Source organism: Nicotiana attenuata, unplaced genomic scaffold (genome assembly GCF_001879085.1).
Source record: "Nicotiana attenuata strain UT unplaced genomic scaffold, NIATTr2, whole genome shotgun sequence".
NCBI lineage: Eukaryota > Viridiplantae > Streptophyta > Magnoliopsida > Solanales > Solanaceae > Nicotiana > Nicotiana attenuata.
This window is the reverse complement of record NW_017672677.1, coordinates 97,891-120,934: the sequence shown is the minus strand read 5'-3', so window position 1 is coordinate 120,934 and position 23,044 is coordinate 97,891. Positions and strand designations below refer to the sequence as shown.

The following is a 23,044-nucleotide window of genomic DNA, read 5'->3' as shown; positions in this document are numbered from 1 at the left end:
AAACAGAAACGAGAAGACAACGTGTACCTACCTGGATTAATCCCTCAGACAATGAATCTAATAATAGGTGTCTTTGATTAATCATAAAATGTAAGAAACGTTATGAGTTTCGCGCCCTTTCAGTATCGGTTGTGTCCGTTTCTCTATTTTCCTGTTTTTTTTCTTTGTAAGATACACAAATTGTACAATACATTATTTAGTGCTGTTTCTTTCCGTCTTTTTTTTTTTCTTTTTCTTTTTTATTTTGCATATGACGATTGAGATTGCTGGGAAATGTCTAGTGGCAAAGATTAAAAATAAATAAAAACAAGTCAAAATCCTGGAAGCACATTGTCACAAGGGCATAAAATTAAATTTTTAACTAAAATCAGAAAAAGTGAGAATATTTGGGCGCTATTACGATTATGTAAATACTACAGTTTGAATTTTGCACATTTATCAAAATAAGTGATATAGCATCTTAATATAACGTTTGACTGCGAGGAATTAAAGAATTCAACCAAGAGTACATTTTCGATATCTGGAGAATATTTTTAAGGGGGTTGGTCGTATTATAGCAGAAAAATACAGATGAAGCAAAATGAATACGGGGGAGAGAATATAAGCATTCTGCTACTTCTATTTCATCCAAAATTAAACAGAAAAAGTAGATGTACAATTGTTCTGATAAATGACAACCACAATAGACTTGTATTAACCCAAATTGATCATACAAATCTAATAACTAACTAACTATAAGTTAGACATTTTGCAAATAAAGACACTATCGAATTGTGATTCATCCCTTTCAATTGTTCTACAACAATATCACTATAGAATATTCCAGCCTTGTGTTCCTCTAGATTGTTATTGTTCCATCGAAATCTAGTTATGGGAGTACTGAGAAAGTCAAAAGGGAGGAATAGGAACGACAAAACAGGACAACGTCAAAACGAAGATCTATACCCTCTATACATGGGCCCATCCAAAAATCATGTGCATCGCCTAAAATTACAGTTGAATCAACGGTTTCTGCCACCTAAACCTATTTGAATCGAATATTGTGTTGCTTGCTGAAATAGAATGTAAGCTCATATGCTTAACCACGTTCGGAGGGCAAAAGTTATATTACCACCACGGAGACATCCCTGCATCAACTGCCACACTGATATCTTCTGCTGAAGCTAGTGCTGCTTCTTTGCAAGATTTTACATGCCCCATCGAAGATATTGGTCAGCCATTTAGAAGATTAGTTGTAGATCCGAACAGGCTTCTCAAAAGTATGTCGGTTCTGCAGTACCAATATGAGCCAGTTATACACCAACAATTAAAAGCTGGTAATATCACTCATGAATTAGTAGTAAACATGATCAAATTAGCTTTCTGTTGGCTTACTAAATAAGGACACGTTCAGAATTATTTCTCTTTGTAAAAGGTAAGTCAAACAATATGTTAATGATCTTTGAAAGGTTAATCATACGTGATATTTTCAATATAAGAATACCATTGAGCCCACAGGTAAAAGATTAAGAGAAACCAATTTCAAGCAACCAAGAATCATGAAGTACTTTTATGATCTTAGCTGGTTAGCATATATTCATGTATACAAAAGTATTCTCTTGTCCAGTGGCATGTTGAAATCTAGAGTAAGTGTTTCCTTAAGTGGACGGATGGGGTAATTGTTGCTCAACCAGTGTTAAAAGACATCTCTCACCAAGAAAAGACCTCAAAAATTTTAGCTGTTAGCATACCTGGTTGCTAGCATATGACCTTTTAGGAGCATTGTCAGCATGCTCTAATCCAAGATACTGCTCCCAAGCACCATAAACATCTCTCCTCTGGAAACCAGTTAGGAGAACAAAATAACCGAACATTATACACATGGACGATAGAGAGATTGAGAGATAGAGAGATAGAGAGAGAGAGAGAGAGAGAGAGAGAGAAAGGAGGAGGGGGTAGGGAGAGAGAGAGATATGGAAAGAAAAAGGGCAAATACCTGAAAGCGATTGGACACAACATCTGAATCCTGGAGATAGTCAGGACGGCCCATGGACAAAAACGCAAACTTCCACTGCATAGTGAAAATAGAACATGTAAATAAGTAAAATAAATAAAACACATGTATCTTCTTCACTAAAAGTGAATAGAGAAATTTTCCAAGATTACTCACTATAGAAACAAGAATGCAAAGCAAGAAAGATTGAGTACCTTAGAAAACTCCTCATCTGGAACCTGCAATTTTTTCTGAATGCGGGCTTTAACTTCAGTCAGTGTCTCACCCTCATGAATAACCAGGAAAAAGGGCTCCCCAAAGTTTTGTACGTGCTGCAAAGGAATGGAATTAGAAATAGTTAATTGAGAAAAGAACTTCCACCCATATACACTGATTGTAACTATTGCTACATAAGCACTTTTCAATTTCTACACATGTACTTACTGCTTGATTTTGAGTCGTGTCCTTCATAAAATGGTAAACATGAATCAAGCGATCATGAGGACCCAGGTTTTTCTCCTCTTCGGGGATCTGTAATAAGAAAAGCTTGTCATCAATTAGATAATCATCTAAGACATGTCCTTCAACTATTTCAAGAACTCTAACTGAAGGCTATAAACTTAAATAAACAGGACAACACCAGTGACCTAATCAAAGCCTATTGGACCAGCTGGACCACAGATACTAAACCCTGCCCGCACAGCAGCACCACAACATTAAGGGAAAGAAGTGCAGTCATCCACCAGTACACACTTTATTCGCAAAATATGACAACAACAACTAACAACAAAAACCTCATCATTCGTGTCAGTAAAAATCAAAGTTAAGTCCATCCGCAGGACCCTTAACTTCTCCAGCCACAAAGAGTTCTGACTACAACCCTCTAATCACCCCTGCTTCCCTTAATCAACACATTAATCTCCCCAGAGTACAGCTGCCCATTAATGATTAACAAGGGACTAGCTCTCCAGAAAGACATTTGTCCGGTTGAATAGAAGCTGCTTCATTAGCACATTGCCGCACTTAATTGCAATTTTTTCTTCATGATGTTCACATATGTTTCTGGTAAGGACACATAAAAATATCAACTGGCACATGATTCTGCAGATATCTTTGACAGGAAAAACCATTCTTTGTGCAATTTTTTTAGGCAACTGAACTGCAAATTTCCATCCCAGGACTGTGAATTTGATATCTAGATTGGGTTTACGGAATAATAAAACCTTATAACTAAATTCCCAAACCAAAATTAGATAAACTCTTCCATACCCAAAATAGAAAAACATAAGTTTCCTATTGTCAGAATGAAAATGTGTGGCCCGGACACCACGGTTATCAAAAAAAAAGAATGATGTGTATCTCATGCTTGCCAGTTTTTGCATTGGGTAGAGCAATTATAGCAAGCGAAACACACCTACGGCATATCAACGACATCTAAGATAGGTTTGAACAGATTTAAAGCAAAGAGAGTGAGAGCCCATATAATTATTTCATCAAAGTATACTGGATGATCTAGTTGGGAAGAAATGAGACAATCACAAAGATTTCACTGAAACATTCAAATAGATGCAGAGTCACCCCTAACTGCATATCCCAGCAAAATCAGAACTGCTCTTCTGCATAAAACAAAGGAAACCAACAACAGAATATTCGGCGTACCTCCTCTGCACGCAAGGTCCAGTATTGATCATTTATGTTCTCAATCCTTTCAGTAGGTGGAAAAATCTGCAAAATAAATATGGAGGATATGTTGGAAATGCTACCAAGAAGCAAAACTGAGAAGCACGATGCTGCATGTCCTTTCATGAATTTTTATCTACTTCAAAATGCATTGAACTGTTTGTGTTTGTTGTCTGTCTTTTTATGTGTATTTATGTGTGTTGAACTGTAATATATGTCTGTATGTATAGGCACGTACACATGCACAGAACCTTATAAGATTGGAAGATCATTTAGAAAACAAAGAAAGGGTTATGTATAATTACTCCAACAGCAGCTTTATCTGTTTCAGAAGATACAAAACTACAGCAGAAGTTATGCAACATAAATGGTACCTTATAAATTTTGTGGTAGAAAACTTCCAGCAATCTCAGTTCAGCATCTGGATGTGACAACTCAACCTATTCCATAACATGAGACAAGATCAGCAAATTTGACCTTACAGAAATAGATCTTAAAGAAATGAATTTCTAGAAGTGTATTGATCAGAGAACCATCCAATAAAATAAGCTAATTACATGACATTACATTCAGTATGCACATGAGGTAGCCCTCTCTAATTGAACAGTGGCATTGTATGTCTGGGGCAAGACACAAAAGGTTTTTCCTACATTTCTTCCGAGTTTCTACTTTCAGGTTTAAAAGTTTTGTGTGGTAAAAACTATTTAAAGATGGCATCACATATTTTTATCAAGGCATCACATTTTATAGCACTTTAATTCAAAAGTACCTTTGTCTTGAGATGATTAAGGACATCATCTACAGTACTTTGTTTTGGCAATCTAATAGTATGGATCGTCACCTGAAATGAACAGCCGAAGATTATATATTAGAGCATAGGAGACTGTATAAACCTTATCAAAAGAGACTTTGTATAAAAAGTATAAAGTACGTGTTACACTTACTTCATCTTTTGCAGAATTATAGAAGGCGACTTTGAGAGTTTTTAAGCACTGTAGCTCTGGTAACGGAATATCGAGGACTTCATAATACAAAATGTCTGAAGTCTATCCAAAGAGGAGGGATGGTAAGAAAATGTAGTCAGCTGTAAATAACTAAGACACATAAAATTTTAGTTACACAGAAAAGTGCGAAGTAGCCCTAACCAGAGTAGACACTGTTCCTACAGCTACCTGATTATAGTGAACAAGCATTTCTGTAAGACGGTCCACTCCTTGATACTTTATTGGCTGAGGTTTTGGTTGCTGTGAGTAGCAGTTATGTGATGTAAGCCTTATTTTTGATGGATCATCCAAGCCAAGATGGCGAGCCAATCTTTCAACTACTTCATCATAGTTGTTCTGCTTCGACCTGGAGTTTGCTTATCATCAATGAGTCAAACAATACAGGAAAAAGCTTCTCACCGAACTTACTGAAACAGATACATACAACTCAAGACTGAAATCATCCTCCTTTGGTTTCTCCAATGAGCGGAAGCGAACAACCTGGAGACATCACATGGAAAACACATAACCACGATAAAGATCAGCATTTTGAGATTTACAAGACATTAAAGGAAAACTATAATCTTAGCTATCAAGCCACGAAAAATATTCAGAGTTCTTTTGAAACTTAACACCAAAGAAACAGTGTCACTTTAAATTGAATTAAAAGTGAGAACAATGGAGTAAAGGCAGGAGTACTACCAAAGGGACTGCCTTTATCAAAGGGACATTTTTTATTTCAGAGAGGTAACTACCGATCTAGCTCCAAGAGGCAATATGACATATCATGGTGCAACACATACCTGGCGATTGTGCACGTACTCTAAAAATGAAGGAACGTCAGGAAATCGATATTGTTCACTAGTTTGACTTCGAAGGAGCTTCTGAAAACAGATAATGTCCCCATCTTCAAGCTGCAAAAGCAGAGGAGCATCATATAACCAATCCAGTAGAAGAAACGATAACCAGAATAATTGAAAGCAATTGGCCATGCCAGTGAAGGCATAACAATATACCTATGGCAAGTGATAGCACATACCTGACTGCCACGAAATGTTAGCTTCCAATCAATGGGTTCACACATCACGTTGGGATCAAATTTTATTTCCTGTCAATAAAACATGATATTAAGCATAACCTGAAAAGTCACCTATATTACTATTGAGAGTTAACAAACTCGGAGCAATATAAGAACAAAAAGTACCTCAAAGAGTTCAATCTCTTCGTCGGGCGAAAAGCCAGCTAGCTCATTTAGCTTGGGCAATATCTCCAATGGCTTGCCACTACCTTTTACAAAGAGCCGCCCAACATACCTGACAACAAGAAGGAAAACCAAGTAAAGAATTGACAAATCCCCCTCCATTGCATGGGCACTTATACACAGACACCAAAATATGTGGACACCGACAAGACAAATTTCAAGATCTCAAATACATTAAAAAGTTAGAATTAGCCCTGTAGTTTAATGTTCCCTAAGACATTGAATTAACAGATTGAGGTTCAACAATTAACTAATATTTCTCATGACTATAAGACCTCTAACAAACTTTGTTTAATGTCTACATCAAGTACAAGAAACTACATAGACTGTGTTGAAACTGAAGTAATCTTTTCCCACAGTAACCTAATGTTACCTAAATTGTCACGCTTCACATCTCTACCATGTCTGCAGGCTCTAAGAGTGAGAAGAAGATGATGCACTTTCCATTTAGAAATGATATTTAGAGATCACAAATTAGACAAACATGGAAATAACTGCTCTTTTAAGACAAAGGATTTCAAACTATAGAGAGACAGGAAGATATACCTCATCTCCTCTTTCAGAGGGTCATACAGTTTGAAAAATAGAAGAATATCTTCTTTGGTCTTCTCAGGTGGAGGACAAGGTCGCAAATCCTGCAGAATACACAAACCAAAAAATGCAAAAGATAAAACTTGACATACACAAAAGTATAGCACCTGCCCCAACAAAATTTCCGAACGCGAAACAGGAAGATGAGTAGGCAATAATCCATTACCAGGCCAAATTCAACTTCCAAAAACAGTTTTAGCTCAGCGTTATTTGCTTTATTAGAGACCTCTCTCAGTTGTCCAACCTGAAACACATTAAGAAAGATCATTAGCACCAAGTTAATCGAGCAACAATCTAGTAATACAATGCTGAACATAAGTGACTAACATATTTGGAGCAGTTGTTAGACAATCAGTGCATATGTGATTTGTGGACTGGATAAGGTGGGATGAGTCATGCACGAATGAACATATCATTCTGGGTTGACTAATTCCTCCTCTCCCCATAAGTAATACAATGCTGAACATAAGTGACTAACATATTTGGAGCAGTTGTTGGACAATCAGTGCATATGTGATTCGCGGACTGGATAAGGTGGGATGAGTCATGCACGAATGAACATATCATTCTGGGTTGACTAATTCCTCCTCTCCCCAAGATTAAATCTCTTAGGATGCTAATCCTGAGAATTTTCCACATCCCGAGAGGATTAGTCACCTCATTTATTAACAAAAAAAGAGGATCAACCATCTTAATGCCTCCCCAATTTCCTTATCTCACATACAAAGATGGAATGAGATGATGATCCTGATGCCTCCTCATCCCCGGTCATCCCATATCCTAAACCAACGTAGGCACTCTGACAACCCCCCCCCCCCCCTGCTCTGCACGCCTAAGGTTGGATATCTAGAGCGTGGACAGCATAACATGGAACCCTATATTGGATAAACCAATGGGTCTGATACCATGTAAAGAAAATGAGATCTAACTCAACTTCAAAAGCTAGCTCATAAAGTAAGGCCCAAGATCATATAGAAGACAACCCATACCATCAACTGATGTGGGATACACTACCACAAACCATGGGAATCTTTCCACATCCAAATAGGACGGTTCCTCTTATTTATCAAAAAAAAGAAGAGGATGACTCATTTTGTTGCTTCCCATCTCACATCCAAAGACAGGATGAGATATGACTCATCCTGATGTCTCCTCATCCTATCTCATCATCACGCAAATCAAACATACTCTAAAAGGGAAGCACTAATGTAAGAAGTTCCAAACGCTAAATATCCAGAAAGCATGTTTTTCTTCCCTTTTTCTTGATAAGGGGAGGGCTGGGGAAGAGGGAAAAAATCAGCTGTGAACAAAAATAAACAGCAAAGTGTATCCAGTTACTCAGCAATAATCTCTGTCTAGACACTCTATTTTGCAGAGCAAGAGAAGGTCTGTGGGTGAGATCATAATCAACTTTTGGATACAGATTTAAGATCTGCCACGAAAATACATCTGTTACTGACGGACTCGAGGAAGCATATTAGTACCTTCTTTTTGTTACAAATTAAGGCAGTACAGGATACGAATACAAAAATATGAAGATATTAAACTCATCAATTTGCAAAAGGAAGATAAAAAGGTCTCCCACATAACGAAAGATGCATTTCACAGAGAAACAAAAGAAGCACAAACAAAAATGACTTGCATTATTCGGTATAAATGGTTATAAAAGACAAGGTGCATGCCCCTCAAACAGTTATCCCTAATTGTTGCTTTCCTAGACGTTCCATTTACACCTACTATAATGCAACAGCAACAGATAAAAAATCACTGCACTAACAAATCAAATACTTCATGCTTGATCTTAGCATGACATTCTTTGCTTGTATAATACTGGACATTCCCTTGAATGATCTGCAGATGTATGTGAAAGTATTGATTCATTATTTTCTCTCTTAGTCTGTTTTAACTACAAAAATCTTTTTTGACCAAAGTTTTATTTTTACTAAATGTCGATCAAATTGTACTGACAGATAGTAAATATGAAACTTGTCCTGGAATCTTTGGATCAGTATGACGGTGCAAGCAGAATAGTAGAGGTGATTGGAACACTTGTGGTTTATATTTGGCAGTTGCTCACTACTTAGAAAAGGAGGACACTTTCTAGAACCTGGATACAACCGCAGTGCACTCCCAATTCAGCTCCACAGAACACAACAGAAAGCTAAACAGTCAGACAACTCACGGATTGAGCTTCCTCTTGAGGTGTCAATGGCCGATTAGGTCGATAAGTGTGGTTTTGTCGTTTTGCCCATAGCCAATAACGCTGAAATTGCACCGGTATACCCAATTCCTTAGCAACTTCCTCCTGAAAAAAAGACTTGCATTAGATAACAACAAATATAAGAGATACAAGGATTGACCAAATAGACAAAAATAGGTTATCTAACTGTTTGACTTAGCATACAAAAAGCTGAACCATCATATCCCAGCCATGAGATTCCATTTTCTCAGAATCATTCACCTAATTTTTTGCAATCAGAATTATCTGATCGCTCAAGGTTAGACATTAAAATCTGAATATCAAAATCTACATCCCATTACACCATATTTAACAAGTCATAAAAGTTGCACATGACTCTCCACTATTGGGACTTGGACTCCAAGAATCTATAAGTTCTTTTAAGTTCTGTTACCAAATCATCTAAAAGCTTATATTGTTTGAGATGGGACACTTTTATCTATTGTTTTATGGCTGCAACATGCCCCCTCACATGAGGATCTAATTTTTTTATAGGACCCAATTTTTTCTTTTTGATGAAGAGGACCCAAGTTTTTTCTTGAGCAAAGCACATGGAGATATTTTGTTCAAGGGTATCAGTGCAACTTGAAATCAGAACTTTTGTCTGCTACAATACCATATTGAATTATGTAACTACCCAATCTAAAAAACAAAGTTGTTTAAGAGGAGACATTTCTCTTGTGTTTGTAGTTCTGAAGCAAATTTATGCAGTATGTACATATTATGCTTCATAAGAGCAACCAAAACAGCAATGACGATGTAAATTTTCAAAATCTGTACAAAAATTAATATTTAGGAAGTCTGTACAACTACAAAATGCAAAACAATGACAAAAAATACCTTGAATTGTGTAAATGCCATCTGTTTCTGGATACGGAAACTATGGACTTTGTCATGATCCACAAGATCAAAATAAATCTCTTTTCCAATTTGTTCACCAAGGTCTTCATCACGAGCAACCTATGTATATAACACGAGCATTTTCAGTAAGATTTCCAAATTACAAAGATGCAAGCAGTAAAGGGGTAGGGACTAGGTTTTGAAGGAAACCTTGATTATTGTATAAAGGTGAGCCTCTGCTTTTTCCTTTCTCTTTTGCTCCTTTTCATCTTGCTCTTTCTTCAGCCTTACCTGCAAAATGTTAATAGAAAATGACACAACTCAAGCATACTATCAAAAATTAAATGGACAGAGGTCTATCGTACACCTACCCTGAGATGCTCCGCTATGTCCTTTTCGTCCACATTGCAGATAATCTTTTCTTTGTCACTTTCACGTATATAAACAAGCATATATGCATTTGAATATTTTGTAAACTTGAATGGTGAATTGTTGAACCCAGGGTTTGCATGAGGTAACTGTTGCAAGAAGCGGAGAATGAACATCAACTGCAATACACGAAAAATAATGGACATGCATATAACTTTAAGACAACAAAAATTGGACAAATACCTCTTCCTCGCCACCATATTGTTCTTCCAAAGCCCTCTTCGAATCTTCTTTTGTCACACGCTCATCATCAAATTTAAACCTAAAAGTAATAAGCAATTAGTGAATCTTAATCAAGATGAGCAGTAGAAACTAGAAAGATTATGCCAAGGAAGTGAAATAGCTATAAACAATGCTCGAAGAGCCACTGCTTCTCAAAATCGATCATGCATCTTTCTCTTTTGAAAAGAAAAAAGAACAGTAGGATAACTTATGTTGCCTTAAAGATGATTGAATTTTTCTTTCTGACAACCCAGACTCCCAGAGTATCAGAGTAACTGAGAGAATGCTAAAAAAATACATGGCACAGAAAAATCAAAGAATTAAAGGACAATGAAACAAGTCTACTGCCTGCAACATACTCTACATACCATTGATCAGAGAGTGTTGGCCTGATATAAGCATAATAGTGTCCCCCGTGGACCCCACCACTGTGAACCAGAACACTGAAAACAAAAAAAAAGAACAAAAGATCATCACCTAGTCATCATGTCGTTCAGAAATCTATGTCAAGCATACAAAGATTAAGAATCCAAAGATATCATGGTCTAGACTGCAAAAGTAAACCCATATATCATTCTTTTCACAACGCAAGAAGAATTTATCAAACTAGAACACATAATGGAGGAGGGACAGATGAAAAGAACATTCCCAATCGCAAATGCAGCTAGTAGAGGGCGAGGAAAAGAGAGAGAGGAAGTGGGGGAGAGAGAGAGAAAAGGAGGGTGCTAAGTTTCCATATGGACAGCATCATCCAATTATATAGGTACCTGATTAAGCGAAAAAAGTAAAGAACATTTTAAAATTAGAGTCCTCCTTACATGGATAGGAGACTAAGAACTCCAGCTATGTAATCTCCTATTAGGAGGGACTGGACTCACCTACGCGCAATCGTGCTACTAAACTTTCAAGTGTGTAGCACAATATAGTAGCAAGATGACATTCAAGATTAACCACCGCTAAAAATTTGAAAGGAGTACTTGGAAGTGCAGAAACGCTTTAATCAAATGAACATGTATCAAACCATAAAGAAGAAGTGACTTCGAAGTTCTATGATAAAGTTTGTGGGCATTAAAATAAGGTTAAAATTTGAGGTAGAGCATACAACATAAGTCCAACACCAAGTTTCTACATCCTGCTATCCTTCGGGCACAAGCAAGTCATGTCCACATTAGCATACCCCTAGCATCATGACTGATGCATGATTTCTGACACTAGGATGCTATAGCGGACAACAGAAGTCAGCATTGAAAAGAAAACTAATTTACACAATCAAAGTAAATTAACTTGGAAAAAGAAGATGCACAATAGGTAGGGGTCACACCTCATGAACCAACACATGAAACTTGCTTGGGACAAAAAAAACAACCTCGGTTCACAGTATAAGGACGGACCTCTATTTCCCACTTTACATGTTTACCAGCATTCTGCTGTAAAATGTTTCAAGTGGAACTCAAAGTGATGGAATGCGAAAGTAATAGTCTTATCTATTGCTACCACTGCAGTGTTGTTAGAGTTTCAAATAGGAAAGTTCGCAGAAGATGAAATAATATTAGCCCAATTTGATAAAGGGAGTTACAAAAAGATTATATTTCTCGACAGATGGCTGATTTTGCACAACCAAGCGAGTGGGAAATCATGTTGTTAGAAGCATTCTTATTATGTCTCAGAAACTCAAAAACCTCCAGAACATCTAGCCTAAATAAGCCACATTGTCAAGTAAAAGTTCACTGGCCAAGGTGAACAGCACAAAATTATGCATAACCGTAGGTAGAAAAGGAAGAAGTAAACAGAGCGATGAAATTGATACACATATTGAGGCTCTTATGAATAGATGATTCAGATTTGTCTGCAAAAACAGGTAGATCTGAACCGCTCAACTAATTACAAGCATAAAGTAAGTAAATATACCAAAAAAAAGAAATTAAGCTGGGTTTGTTGTTGTTTTTGTTGTTGGCAAATGTGACATGGCCAAGAAATTCTCTCAATACAACTACATGCCATGATGTAATCACATCCCAAATGGCAAGAAAAAGAGCATTAAGAAAACAAAAATAAAAACATTTAAGCTTCATCCGAGAAGAAAAAAAGTTGATACCTGTGAAGCGTATAGAGATTGCGAACACTTCGATCTGCATCAGGAGATAAGTATTTGCCGCTCTCTCTATCAAGATCGAGTTCTAAAGGAAACTCATATCTGTCGTTTATCTATTTAATCAATTCAAAAATAGATTCAGTAATTATTCTTTTTTTTATAGGAAAGAGATTTAGCAATGATTAACACAAGGAAAGCATACTGCATTAATTAGCAAGCAGGAGGAAGATATAGGTCAGATCAGTTTAAAGCTACTAAAACAGTGATCCAGGGATGAGTTAATTCCTTAACCTCTGTCAAAAAGAGATAAAAGTAAAGACCAGATGTCAGGTAGATCGTAAAAAGAAGTGTCGACCTAGCAAAAACAAGACTTCTAATATTGTCCTACCCCTACTTTCAGTCCCGCAGTAATTATTCATTTCTTTCTTTACAATTAGGGCATTTTATAAGCTCTAGTATTGTCAATCCGTTTCTTTCTTCAGTTTCTTTCTTAACAGAATAAGCTGAAAAGTTAGGAATAAGACTTAGCTTCGCACTGACAAGGAGACTCTCACATTCATTTCCATCTCTTTTTGTTTAAAGCCTATTTGGAGATATTGGCATTAAGAGTTAATGAATTTAGTCACATATATTTACCTTCTTAAGTCATTGACTGATAATTCTAGGTTGTTAATGATTAAGGTAGCAATGAAATAGGAAGAACCACATAACATACAATTACTGACATCATGGCATATTTCAGACGTTTTCTAAGCATCCAAGGATGAGGGGCCTAAAGGTCAATGAAGCTTGGGATGAACTATGGGAGATAAGTTTTCTAATCTCAGTAGAGGCAAAAAAAAGAATCTGTAATGACCAGACTGATCGTTTTGAGCTTTAGCATTTCCGTTCAGCGATTTGAGACGTTGAGTAGCTTCATATGATGCACTATGACTTGCGTGTATGGTTAGTTTTGACGTTCGTGAGGTCCGGGATTTATTTGAAAGAGTGATTCTCAAATTCGAATCTTTAAATTGGAAGAGTTGACCAGGGTTTGACTTTTGGCGAACGACCTCGGAATCGAGATTTGATTAGGTTCGCACGGTGATTTTGGACTTGGGAGTATGTTCGAGTTTGAATTTCGATGTTCCTAGAAGGTTTTGGCTCTATTTGTCGAAAGTTGGCAATTGGAAGAATTGGAGAGTTCATAGTTTTGACCGGGAGTTGACTTTGGTGCTATCAGACTCCTTTTGTGGATTTTAGACCTTGGATAGGTTCATTTGGTTGATTGGAACTTATGTGCAAAGTTTGGTTGTGATCCAGAATGTCTGAGTGAGATTCGGACGCGTTCGGCAAAGTTTGAATGTTTGAAAGTTAAGAGAATGAATTGATCTTCGATTCTTAGTTTTGATGTTATATGTGGTGTTTCGAACCTTTGGATAAGTTTGGATGATGTATTCGGACTTGTTGGTATGATCGAACAGGGTCCCGAGGGGCTCGAGTGTGATCCGGGGTGGTTTCGGACCATTTTGGTTGAGTTTGGAGTTGCTGTGTTGCTAGTGTCTGGCAGTGCTTCGCGATCACGGAGCCAAGCTCACGATCGCGGAGAAGGATTTGGCAGGCTGGCGTTTGTTCTTCGCGTTGGCGGGAATGGAGTCAAGTTCGCGTAGTGTATTTGGGAACTGGGGGCTTGGTGCTTCGCGTTCGCAAAGTATTGGAAGAGGACGGGTGGCAGACTTCTGCGTTCGCGTTTGGACTCTCCCGTTCGACGTGTGGAGAGGCTAGTTGGCTTTCGCGTTCGCATGGTCTGCGCCACGTTCGCTTAGAAGGGGCAGGAGGCAGAGCTTATTTGTGCATCGCGATCGCCTGGGCTAGGCCGCAATCGCAAAGGCTATTTTGCCGGTAGTGATTTTGCCCATATTTTGAGTCATAGACTTGGAGAGGGGTGATTTTGAAGAGGATTTTCACACAAGGCGAGAGGATAAATGATTTTTACTTGATTTTGATAATATGTTTTTTTTAGGGGGGGGGGGGGGGGGGGGGTCTATAATTTTGGAGAGCGTAAATTGGAAATTTGGAAGTCGATTTGGACTCGGTTTTAGAATTTAATCACATATTTGGACTCGTGGGGCTATGGATAGTCGGATCTACCCTTTACTTGGGTTTTGACCATGTGGGCCCAGGTTGACTTTTGATTAAAGTTTGAAGCTTTGTTGTTTGGAATTGATTCCTACGGCTTTGTTTGACGTTTTTGAGTTGTATTTGACTAGATTTGAATCGTTTGATGTTGGATTTGAAAGGAAAACGCGGTTGTTGTTGATTAAAGCTTGTCGGGTAGAGGTAAGTCTCTCGTCTATCCTGGTAAGAAGGAAATCTCCCCATAGGTAACCTATTTGCTATTTGTTGCACAATTTAGGAGCCACGTATATCCAAAGTGACGAGTGTATATGTGTAGCTAGATTATTGCTATATCCTATAAATGTTTGGCTTATGTTTATGCCTTTTTGGAGTATGTGAGCTTATTATTCATGATTCCATGACTACGTGATGGCTCGTATTTGTGACTTAAAAGCATGTGTAGAGTTATGACTTGTTGAAAATTAGCGATAAATGATTACTTGCCATATTGAGCTTTATTGTCGAGCCGTAGTCACATACTTGTTGTTAAATGGACTTTGGGCCTAACTCAACCCCAAAAGCTAGCTCAAGAGGTAAGGATTGCCCAAGTCCATATAGGAGACCACCTATCCCCTTCATTGTCGATGTGGGACTCAACATCCCTTCTCACGCCCAGGACTGGACATCTGGAGCGCGGACAATTATGGGGGCCCAACATCGGAAAATCGGGATGGGTCCTGCTCTGATACCATGTTAAATGGACCTTGGGCTTAACTCAACCAAAAAGCTAGCTCAAGAGGTGAGGATTGCCCAAGTCCATATAAGGATACCACCTATCCCCTTCATTGTCAATGTGGGACTCAACACTTGTCTTATCGCTTTATGCTTTGATGGTTAAATGGCTTATTTTATTCATGTCAAATATTATGATAAAACTCTTGAACGATGAAATTGCTTATTAGATATTGTTGAGATGAGTTGAATTACATGATTGCCATAGCCATCTTTTAGCCATTTGTGCTTTTATCCGACTTTCTATTATTATGATTCAGTGTTATGATTATGGTTGCCTCATCCATACATCTATAAGTTTGAGAGTTGAATATTGTGAAAAGATGAGAATTTTGGCATCGCGGATATTATGAGCAGATATTGGTTATTGATGATGTGTGGATCGAGTTGCACGCTGCAACAGTATTATGCGTGGATCGGGTGGCACGCCGCCAAGGGTATATGTGTGTATCAGGTAGCGGCGCGCCATGAGTATATGTATGGATCAGGTGGCACGCCGCCACGGGCACATTATGGAGCGGGTGGCACGCCGCCACGGCAATATTTGTGAATCGGGTTGCACGCCGCAACGTTATTATATATTTATTAGTAGATCGGGTTGCACGCCGCAACGGCGCTTGGATTGGTACCGTCCCTCCAGAGTCATGTGATTACCCATGTTACCTTTGGCCCTGTGAGCGCAGGCATTGAGATTGGTGTTGTGAGATTTGGTATTGGATTGTGATCATGCACTGGCAGCCTCGACTCGTGCAATTGCTGTTACATATATTTATATAATTGTGGACCGACTCATATTGTGATTATGAAAGAATTAGATAACTGATATTGTTCTATCCCTCTGATTGTGAGCATGCATTGGTAGCTTAGACTCATGCAGCGACTCTTATATTATATGTGAACGTTGATTGACTCGTATCATGATTATGGAAAAAACTGAGATGATTGATGTTGTATTCTATCTCCTTGTCAGAAAAGCATGTCTAAATTCTAGTGTTACTATGGTTATATTGACATACCCGATTGATGATATCATGTTTTATTTCAAGCTCTACTTATGCCTCGTATGCTTATTGAGTTGTTCCAGAAACAGCCTCTCTATCCCCCTCCTGGGTAGGGGTAAGGTATGCGTACATTCTACCCTCCCCAAACCCCACTGGTGGGATTTTACAGGGTTGTTATGCTTATTGAGTTGTTAGTAGGTGTCGGGGTCGACCTCTCGTCACTACTTCTTCGAGGCTAGACTTGATACTTACTGAGTACCGTGGTTTTGTACTCATACTACACTTCTCCACATTTTTGTGCAAGTTCTGATACTGGTATTTGTGATACCCCTTTAAGCCGAGTAGAAGTATTATTGGAGACTTCGTGGTGAGCTACTTAACTTGATCGGATCCACAGCACATGGAGTTCCTTTTCCCTATGTATTTGTTTTTGTCCAAGTGTTTATTTTCCGGACAATGGTATTTGGTTCAATTGATTCTAGTTGCTTTAATTATATGCTCGTGATGTAGTGACACCGTGTTTTGGGTGTTGTGGTTGTGTTTAGACCTTGTCATTGATTATGTATTTATGATTTTGAATTGAGATTTATTCCGCACTGCTACTTATATCATGAAACAGTTAAAAGGCTTTATAATTGGATTCTATAATTGTTGTTGTGTGTTGGCTTGCCTAGTGAGCGGGTTAGGCAACCTTTGGTGGGATTTTGAGTCGTGACAGAATCAGTAATTTATTCTCATTAGTCTAAGTCTTGTTTCACAAAGTTACCTGGTATTTGTACGGGTAGAAGTAGTACCTACCGGGTGAATTAGTTGAAATGCACACTCATTGGCCTGAACACCACAGTCATCACCACAAAAAAACCTATGTTTTCTATCATAAACAAGCTTGCATATGGTTTAGAAAACAGCAACATTCAACTGAACAAAATAAAGCATTTACCCTTCTTGGTTAGGCCTATACAATCACGTGCCGAGTCAATTTTATACTTTATCATATGAAAGGAATAGAATAAATACCTTGACCATAGTATCCCGCACAAAATCATATTCAAATCGTTTTAACTGAAGCTGAAGAACAGGAGGGAAATCAATGAAAAGTACACCTTTTCGAGCATCCTGAAAATGGAAATTCTGGTAAATAGCAATAAAGACAACAGATACCACTACACTAATACCCAACCAATTACGGCCTCATTTTCTTTCTTTCTTTTTCCTTTTTTGGATGAATACAAAGGAAGGTAAAGAAGTGCTGCTTGTGGGATTTGAACCCGCGTTGGCAGCAAGACTTTTCGACAGGTGGCTTAGAGCAAGTGAGGTTAAGGTGGTCCCTCACATGTACAACAAGCCTCATTTATTTGATAGGAGGCAAAACCAAAGTAAGAAACACCAATCACCTATAAGGTGAGTTTGCTAAATTTTCCCTCTTTGATTTTTGTTCTCTGGTGAGTAACCCATTAGTATCTTTTTGTCCTCTCCATACACTTAATTTCAAGTTCCAGTTATAAGCTTCCCTTCTGTGGTTCACAGTAATGTCACAAATTGTATATCTAAAAAGCCTGCAACCATCATACAAAATCAGGGATGGGATTTGACCTGTAAACCATATTTTTCTGCATGGTACTTATTATCACCCTCCAGGCGTTCTACTTCAACATACTTGTCAAAAGAAGCATAGACATCACGACACCCTTTGACATCAAGCTGCAAATCTGTCAAAAGAGACATGATTGCAAGTTAAATTGATAGTGAGGCATCTCGTATTTTACAAAGAAAAAAAAAAGAACCCCATGAGAAATTAAATACTGGTTCCATAGATACCATAAAAAGATTCTTTTCTTGTTGATTTATAGTCCACATTGATACACTCAATATAATTCATATGATGCCCCTCGAATAATTGTTGTATTGTGCCCTCTACAACGGTTCCCTGAGCCAAAGAAACCAAAATAATGTGTAAACAATCATCTCACTTCTAAATAACCGTACCATCCAAGATCGGATTTGTTCTTAGGGCTCATGTGAGTAAACATTACAAATTACCTTCATCTTATCTTCAAGCTTTTCACAAAGAACCCTGTTGAGTTCTTGTACATCATGCTGCATGAAAGAATCATATGTATCCCATCCAAAGGACTTTGTCAACTCTTTTGTTGCTACACTAGTGTCACTGTATTGTAGCTTATAAAACAAACTCTGTAGAGCCAAAGGGATGCTCCCGGATGGATTGTCATTCTCAGTTGTTGGCATATGATACACAGCCTGAAACATGTATAAATTAGTCATCTGAGGAAAATTAATTATCAACGAAAATTGTCATGCCTTTCAAGGCTAACCTTTCTAAAGTAAGGAATATGGTACAATGTTTGGAGGAGAGAGTTCATATAACAAGTAGCTCCCTGATTCTTAAGGCCAACACAACCAGTTTCCTTCTTCGAGTCATGAGACCAGTAATCAATGACCCTACGCACAGCAACATCAGCTTCAACTATTACTGTATCATCCACAAGATAACCTCTGACAGGATCATATAATTCACTAAGAGGCATGAAGGACGTGAAACCCCAGTCACTCTCTCTTGCATTAAACTGGTGTTGAGTATCTGCCAAAATAATCATCTTTTGGAAATAAGTTTCCGAGATTGCACCAAGAAGGTGCCAATATACAGAAATATCAGCCACAAGAATCATACATTAACGAAAAACCAGCAGTCTACTTACCAAATCATAATATTTTATTTGACATAATTAGACCCCTCAAAAAGGAGAGAACACCGAAAATAGCATCTATAAGGAATAAAAAGCTGAAGGGGCATAAATTAGAGATTGCACGGAGTCGCACAAGCTTATTGTAAAATGAAAAGGAGGAGAACAAGGATACTCTCAAGAGAAGATGCCAATAGAATTAATATTATCCTTCCAATTCATTTTCCAATTATGATTTCATTCTATCTTTCCGTTGCAAAGGTTTGTAAATCTTGGCATCGTCTAATTTTCTCTAATAAGCTGTTCCAAAATCCTTTATCATTAGAGCTTTAAAGCTTTAGCTCGATAACATTTATAGCATTTTCACATTCGACTTCAGGAAACATCATAGAGTAAAAATATGGCCAACAATATTCCAGTCAGATCATTTCCAAAAAAAGGAACATAGACCATCCACATCCTTCCTGCAGTCATCCACATCACAACAAGATATTTACTGATCAAAAAGAAAGAATAAGGGGATATTTAATCTGCTATCCGAAAACAAATGAAAACTTAGATAATCAACTAAATCTGTTTGTGCAAGCACATCAAGCAGCAAATTGGAAGAAAACAGAAAAATAGTTGATTATAGACTATTATTTATCTTATCAAAAAATAGTCAAATTAAATTTCCCTCCACTTCCAATGTAAATCATTGAAGAAAGAACCACAATTTCTTGTACTAGTGCAAGACTCAAATCCTTGCTTCTTTTGTATTTGTCCACTCCTTTTATTTTTATTTTTTAGGCCAAGTAAGATGAGTTTCAGTAATTGTACCAAGAAGTTGTTGCGTGCATGCATCCAAGGGTATGGCCTAGTGGTCAATAAAGTTGGTTGAGTTACCCGGTCCCTGTGATGGTAGGAGATAGCGGGTACCTCGTGAAATTAGTCGAGGTGCGAGAAAGCTAGCACAGACACAACGGTTATAAGAAAAAAAGTGCTACATGCACAATGCTTGCTAACTGTAAACCTATACCAAGAAACACTGATTCTTTGAGCTAATACACAGAAAGTTTCAGAGCATCCAATAGGATATTGCAGAATGAATACCAAGTAGAAAAAAATTTAATAAGAAAGATGGCATAAATTCTTCACAATGAATAATCTCTTCTATGGACACAATAATTATATCTGGAAACTCTACCAGATGACTGATTAATGAAGCCTTAGTCAACATCCTAAAATGACTAACAAGGGGCGGCTTAATGATCAGATATTGTAAGAACTAATGAATCTCCTTTCATCAACATCATCCCCACGAAGTCCAATGGTCCAATGTAAAATAGGCCTTTCTAAGAAGTACCAGAAGTGCACAGAATGATGCTAAAGGTAAATCTGTTACTAAGTTTTCCTCCAATAAGATGAAGCACATCTTACAATTTGCATTTACCCATGCCTATACCAACAAGACAGCTCATGCAATCTCAATTTTCCCCTCACTTATTATAGTTGGAAGCATATTTTGGTTTTTTTAATCAGTACAGAAAATTCCATTCAGAATGGGAGCACTAGGTAAGTGATGAAATACATACATCAAAATCTAAAAAGAGGAATTTCATTATTCCAGTATGGACCTAATGAAATCTGTTAAAAATTTTGCCTCTTTTATATATTCCATTCTACATCAAAACTAGAGAACGGTGTAAATTTAAGCTTGAAATAAACCCGGGTTTTCCTTCAAAACATATCTTGATTCTCTCTTTCGGTAATGTCCACTAAATGCAGGGTGGTACAGTGTTCCAAATTCTTTTCTGTTATTTTCTCAATCCTTTTCTGCGCCAGCATCTGGCACATTTCACAATTAGTTAAAAATAAAAGTCCTAATTCAAGTTGGGTGGACATTCATTAATCACTCAGTTCTTTATCATCAAAAAGCTAACAGTTATGCACATGATACCGCCTGAAATAAGTAAACCAGGAGAATCTATTATTTCACAACTTCTCTCCAAGTAGAAAGCGACGACTCAAAAGGCCCAAACATATATCACTTCTTAAACCGACAGTTAATATTTTCTCCTGCTTGACTTGGTCAAAGTTTTCACAAATTCATATCTCTAATTCAATAAGCAAGATTTCTGACCTTTCCTCACTGTAAACTTGTTATGGACTCGGTTGAGAACAGCTAAGCTAAACTGAGCATGTCTACTCCACCCGTAAGGTAATGCCGGCGAATCTGCAACATCTAAATACATTGACAAATGGTCCACATTGTTCCCTTTAGGGAATATCAATATCCTCCTGCCACACATAATGTACCATTAAGTACATCGAATCACCTATGTATTCAAACAATAAAGCAATCCATCAAAAAAAACTAGATACTTAAAAGATTACCATTTATATCCTCCCACATGGAAAACATCCGAGTATAGCTTCTTTGTATTCAACCTTGAAAAGTTTTCTATTGTCCATGTGAACCGAGCAGATGGCGGATCATCCACTGACGGTCCATCCACCGTACTAGCTGTATCCGCAGTCGCAACTGCCAACAATAAAAAGTGGAAGTTCAGAAGAAAATCTCAAAATCCACAATAATCATCCAGAAACATGTAGCAGATAAAAACAAAAGAAAAGTGGATTCAGATAACTACAATCCACCAAAACTACTGCAATATATACGTGAGTTTAAGTTCTATGTATTGACAACAACAACAAAACCAGTAGTTTCCCACAAGTGGGGTCTTGGGAGGGTAAGATGTACGCAGTCTTACCCCTACCCCTGAAAGGGCAGGGAGGCAAGTTCTATGTATTGACAGTTTAAAAAATATTAACACAACCAGGTTACTTTATTTATAAATAAAAGAAAATAAAAAATAAAGAACCTCCCAATTTAGGAGGATCTATAGTGTTTCCACACTTCCCCTCCAGCGTGACTCGAACCCAGGACCTAACAGTCGTGGTTGGAGGTACTTTTACCAACTGAGCAAGTGTCACTTGTCAGGTAGAAATAATATCACAAAGGGTGGGATATCTAATACACGGGATTTTAACTAATATCAACCGAAAGTGTGTAGAAATATTTACACTGTCAGGTCACCCAAAAGATCTCTATAGGTAACCTCCATAAAAGGTGGGATTCACAATCTTGAAAATAAGGCATGCTACCTGCTACAATATGATCTAATAGCGCCCAAAAAATGTACACCGTCGGTAGATATTAATTAAACTCATTAGATAATTACAGGTAAATCTCTTTATAAACATTAAAGAACCTGCTATCGCAAGTTTATATTCACTGATAGTTTGAAACAATCTTTAAAGTGCATAAACTTAAATCCTGTGTAGGAAAAGTTAAAAAAAAAATACCTTCCATTGGCTGAGGACCTTCAACAGGAAAATCTGAATTAGGAACGAGCATCTCGTCCTCCTCTGGCTGCCAAAAAAAAAAAAAAACAGTTCAATATTCGATCTATCAATACTTCGCACTTTTGATTTAACCTAAATCCCTATAATTTCACCATTGCCTCATTTAAATCAAGACGTTTTGACATAAAATTTCACTCCGCCATCGCAGCTAATTGAAAATTCACCACTCATTCAATCCAATAACTATCAAAATCTACGAAACTCAACTGAAAGGAAGCTCCTTTTTACAGTTTAACAAAAAATCACTTGGAAGTGAATTTCCGCTGTAAGAAGGTGCGCGAGACAAGACAGAGATTACGTACATCTACTGGGGGAGGAGTCATGAGAGTCATTGCCGGAGAACTGTGACCGGAAAATCGGCGATTCGGCGATGAAGAAGAAGAAAGCAATGTGTAGAAACAATCGAATCGATCCAAGGACTTTCTTGAGTTCGAGTCCTTGGGCTAGGCGACGAAGAAGAGAAATTAGTAGTGAAATTAAATTTTAAAACAAGATTTAAAATTGCCAAGTGTAATTTGGCAATTTAATCGGTATTTTGTTAGTGTATTTTACCTATTTCTTTTTGGATTTAGACAATGTAGCCTTTTTGGTCATTTGCTTTACCTCCAATATTAACAAATTAGGCTTATTACATTGGGTTAAAATTTAACGTGTAAATTTTAAAAATAGAATACATTATTTTGTTTTGTAGCATTTCCATTATATAAGACGTTGGTATTTGATTTAAGAATATAA

At 37.5% G+C, this 23,044-nt stretch overlaps 1 protein-coding gene across 1 annotated transcript; it reads right to left on the bottom strand.

Annotated features, from left to right (window-relative positions):
• Positions 1-603: 603 nt before the first annotated feature.
• On the bottom strand, positions 604-22,801 carry LOC109214077 (ubiquitin carboxyl-terminal hydrolase 12-like). The gene is made up of 32 exons (XM_019377959.1): positions 22,612-22,801; positions 22,250-22,316; positions 21,278-21,425; positions 21,024-21,181; positions 18,533-18,798; positions 18,240-18,458; positions 18,018-18,126; positions 17,793-17,908; positions 17,217-17,315; positions 12,313-12,422; positions 10,586-10,660; positions 10,179-10,257; positions 9,938-10,084; positions 9,777-9,857; positions 9,567-9,686; positions 8,670-8,792; positions 6,654-6,731; positions 6,443-6,531; positions 5,840-5,948; positions 5,675-5,743; positions 5,439-5,549; positions 5,081-5,136; positions 4,825-5,002; positions 4,597-4,698; positions 4,422-4,493; positions 4,027-4,092; positions 3,632-3,697; positions 2,417-2,503; positions 2,188-2,304; positions 1,976-2,050; positions 1,731-1,817; positions 604-1,270 (listed from the first exon to the last, which is right to left on the bottom strand). Exons 1-32 carry the CDS (start codon positions 22,639-22,641, stop codon positions 1,229-1,231), a joined length of 3,351 nt encoding a protein of 1,116 aa, XP_019233504.1. The 5' UTR covers positions 22,642-22,801; the 3' UTR covers positions 604-1,228.
• Between the last annotated feature and the right edge of the window lie 243 nt (positions 22,802-23,044).

Coding starts and splice junctions, on each gene's coding strand:
- LOC109214077 (XM_019377959.1), bottom strand. CDS start 22,641: ATGACTCTCATGACTCCTCCCCCAGTAGAT. Junction 18,127..18,239: donor AGCTTGAAGATAAGATGAAG/GTAATTTGTAAT, acceptor TCTTTGGCTCAG/GGAACCGTTGTAGAGGGCAC. Junction 9,687..9,776: donor ACCTTTATACAATAATCAAG/GTTTCCTTCAAA, acceptor TTATATACATAG/GTTGCTCGTGATGAAGACCT.